At 45.1% G+C, this 4,213-nt stretch overlaps 1 protein-coding gene across 1 annotated transcript; it reads right to left on the reverse strand.

The window, feature by feature from the left end:
- Window positions 1-947: 947 nt before the first annotated feature.
- Window positions 948-4,013, reverse strand: LOC114048155 (selenide, water dikinase 2-like). The gene has a single exon (XM_027869086.1). It carries the CDS (start codon window positions 3,777-3,779, stop codon window positions 2,421-2,423), a length of 1,359 nt encoding a protein of 452 aa, XP_027724887.1. The 5' UTR covers window positions 3,780-4,013; the 3' UTR covers window positions 948-2,420.
- Between the last annotated feature and the right edge of the window lie 200 nt (window positions 4,014-4,213).

A 4,213-nucleotide genomic window follows, 5' to 3' on the forward strand; every position in this document is an offset into this window, starting at 1 on the left:
GCTAATTAAGAAAATATATTTATGTGAGAAAATCCAGGACTCAGAAGGGGAAGCATGGTGAAAAAGCACTTGAGTAAAAACCAGCTGAAGGAGATAGAGAATATTGTTGTGGGAGTATACAATGGCTCACACATAAAAAAAGGAGCAAATAGACAAGGTCTTGGGAAATAGATCTTTAAAAAAATCCTAACAAGGAAGAACGATACAGTAGTGATAGCAAATTACAATTACCCAGACATCTACAACTTTCTCTGCCCAAAGCAGAATAGCCAATAATTTTCTGGCTTGCCTTTAAGACTTTATCCTTCAAAAGGTAATGGAAGTGACAAGGTAAGCTATATTCTAGAGCTGATTCTCACTAACAAAGACAAATTGGCTACTGAGGTAGAAATGATAGCAACCTAGAAAAGAAGTGACCATTCCATCTTAAAGTTTATTTAAAATCAGCAGGCTCTCTGATATAGGTGAAAAACAGATGTCAGAGTTTAGAGAAAGCAGGATCTCATGGAATAAAATTTTGCAAAGAAATCAGTCCAGGAGGGACAGAAGGCTCTCAAGGATGAAATTCTGAAGATACGAAAAGAAGCAACACTGAGAAGAAAAATGAGGCTTTGTTTAAAATGTCTCCTGTAGATACACAAGGAACTCATTAACCAACTGACTTTTAAAAGGTGTTAGAGTGAAGGAAGATTAGGTAATTAAGAGCAAATACAAAAAGCACAGAAAGTGTTAAAAAGCACTAAAGTTCAGAAAAAGCTGAGACTGGCCAGGAATATAAAAAGACGACAAAAAATATGTATTTGGCTTATATTGGTAAAAAGAAAAGAATAAAAAACAGGATAGTAGTACTGCCTAAAATGGATAAAGCTATGATAAAAAGTAATAATAATAATAAAAAACAGCACTTTAAGGTTTACAAAGTGCTTTACACAGACTATCTCATTTGATTGACAAAATTACTCAATTCTTTATTTCTCTTCCAAATGGATTAGTCTTTGAACTGGAAAGGACAGAACAAAAGTGAGTAACAGATAATAGAAACATAAGCAAGAATATATTGAGAACTCACTACTGAATAAATTCAAGTGACTAAGCCCATAAGCCCACATGAACTACTTTCCAGGGTACTCGACTTGCAGGATATAATCATATCCTCTGTCATAACCACTGTCAGTGATATCTGAAATAATTACATATTTCTTTTAAGATTTGTAAAGCACTTTACATGCATTATTTCATTTGCACCTCATAACAACCCTGTGAGGTAAACAGAAGTATATGTTAGTGAGAGGAAACAAGTTCAGAGAGATTACATGAGTTGCCCATGATCACATAACTACTGTGAGAGGAAGGACTTGAAACCAGGTTTCTTATGTCTAGAACTTTTTCCAGAATAGAAGTGCCCCAAACAAAAGGAACTATATAGGCTAGAGTTTAACTTTGTTGCCTATCAAAATAACAAAATGCATTAAAAATAAATCATTCATGAATATCTAGAAAAGGCTGCAGTGATCATAACAAACCAGCATGGCATCAAAGAACAGGTCAAGCCAGACTACCTCTTTTCTTTTTTTGACAGTGTTGCTACACTGATAGATAAGAGGAATGCTGAGAATAGTTTATCTAGATTTTATTTTTTAATTGTTTATTTACTGAGATCTAAAAATTAACTTTTATTAGTTGAGTGACCAGGAATTGACAATTTAAGATTATACATTTTAGAGACACCAAGGCCTAGGCTCTGAGGTTTTGCTCAGCCTCTTCCAGCCCTTTAATAGGGTTTTATGGGAGAAGCATCATAAATAGAGACTAGGCAAGGTTAGCAGAATGGCTTCAGATGATTTACTTCCCAACCTTTGGACAAGCTGCTCACTTCTTGGCCAGGGTGGGGAGGAGCCAACACTTCAGGGGAAAAAAATCCAATAAATAATTCCAGATAATACCATCCTACCAATACAAGTTTGAAAGTTTTTGATCCAGGCTTATTTGCTTATGATTTAAGTTCTTTTCAATGTGTCTTTCACCTTCAATAAATAATCTAATTTCCTATGTATGAATATAATCAACCAAGCAATCTCTCTAATCACATAGTTCAAGAAAAAGCCTCAAACTTTAACAGCTTCATCTTGCTGCTGGAAGGGGAAATAAAATTATTCTGCCTCCCTCCTATAGAAGAGAAGACCAAATCCATCCAGAGAGTAGAAAACATCTAAAATATAATTTATGACATGGAAATAAGCACAAAAGCAGCTGTTTTCCTTAACTGGCTCATTAAATAAAGTCACCCAAGAGGGCAACTTTACCATTCAACAAGTTTCTTTGGAAATTTCCCCTTCCCCAAAACAATAAGTAGTCCTGTAAAACGATCCATGATTGTGTCCAAAAGTCTATAAGGTCCAAATAAATGCTGCTTTGCCATCTCATGAACCAGGCTCAAGGCTAGCATGGGAATTATTGGGATGAAGAGGTACAGTGGCTCCACGTGGTGTAACTTCAATAATCCCTGGTTTGTCGATAATGCGGGCTGTCTGGTTTCCTTTTTCCACAATGCCAATAATCCATGCTTGGTGACCCTCTCCATATTTCGGAGACTTAATTTCAGCACAGAAGCGAGCTGCATGCTCTCGGGGCAAACAAATCAGTAAACCCCCAGAGGTTTCTGCAGATGTTCCCTGGAGAAGCCCAAAACGCCCACTGGCCTTACTAATAGCAGCCATTTTAGCGATGATTGGGAGATTATGAATGACAAAGGATACTTGACTTCTTTGTTGCCTTGCAAGGTTCTGGGCATGTCCCAAGATTCCAAAGCCAGTGACATCAGTGGCAGCATGTGCATTAAAAGTGTGCATCAATCCAGCTGCAGTTCTATTCAGCATGGCCATACTAAACATAGCTTCCTGATAGGCCAATTCTACATCTTCTCTGGTTACCACCAACTTTATCTTATTCCACCTCTCCGGATTATCCAGCCACTGGTGGGCATTGACCGCCACCTGAGTGCCCAAAGGTTTGGTTAACACCAGCACATCGCCAGGAACAGCACTATCTGGCATGATGAACTCGTTAGGTTGACAGACCACAGTAGCAACCCCTCCAATTATGATCCAGGGGTTTATCACCGTCTGCCCCCCTGTCACTGACGTTCCTCCTTCCTCAGCCGCATCCCTAAAGCCTTTGATCATAAGAGGCATAATTTTTTCTTTCTCCTCCTCATTCATCTTCTGGCTGACACTGAGTAACATCAGCATATTATCACATTCGGTAATGCCCATGGCATAAAGATCACTCAGCACGTTGGCACAGGCGATCCGCCCCATCATGTAGGGGTCCTCCACCAGAGGGTAGAAAAAGTCGGTGGTCTGCACGAGCGAGAGCCCGCCGTGTCTCAGAGGGATCACGCACGAGTCCATGCCGATGCCCAGGGTAGGGGGGGCGGGGCTGGCGCCCAGCGCGGCCGGAAGGAAGGGCCCGGGGTCTGCGGGCTCCTGGGCGGCCGGCCCCGCGGCCTCGTCCGCCGCACTGTCCCCGAAGCCGAGGCCTAGGCCGGGGGCCCGCGGGGCCCGCTCCTCCGGCCGCGTCAGTCCCGCCAGGAGCGTGAGCAGCGCCTCCTGGGGGACCTTGCAGCCTCATCCCTTCATGTCCGAGAAGCTCGTCAGGCGCCAGTTGGGGCTCAGCCCCAGCGCCTGCGGCTCAAAGGGCCGATAGGAGCCGGCCAAGGGGCCGCCGGTCGCTGGGGTGACGGCTCCGTTCCCAACCGTCGCTGCCGCCGCCGCAGCCATAGCGCCTGCTCAGTTCACCCCCCCCCCCGCGCGCCCACGCCGACTCTCGCGAGGTAACTACCCTTTTACCGAGCGTTCCTTCCGCTGAGGCTCTGACGAGTAGAAGGAGCGGAGCGGCTCATGCTGCCTGGCGCGTGAGCTCCCGGGCTGCTGCTGAACGCCTGACGAGAGGGTGGTCCCTGCTACCTGGTGCGCGAGCTCCCAGGCTGCGGCTCAGCGGGTCTCGTGCTGCCTAGTGCGCGAGCTCCCGGGCTGCTGCCGCAGAGCGCGCGACGAGTGGGAGGAGAGGATGCGGAATGCGCCGAACGGCCCCACGCAAAGAGCCCAGCTTTAACTGGCTCTGGGCCTTCTCGCAAAGAGGTTGCCAGTGCAAATTCCCTAAGGGGGAGGGACTGTGCTCGGAGGGCCCCGCGGTTTTATCGACGATAAAGGCG

The sequence above is a fragment of the Vombatus ursinus genome, unplaced genomic scaffold (genome assembly GCF_900497805.2).
Source record: "Vombatus ursinus unplaced genomic scaffold, bare-nosed wombat genome assembly UNPS02014791.1, whole genome shotgun sequence".
Classification (NCBI taxonomy): Eukaryota; Metazoa; Chordata; class Mammalia; order Diprotodontia; family Vombatidae; genus Vombatus; species Vombatus ursinus.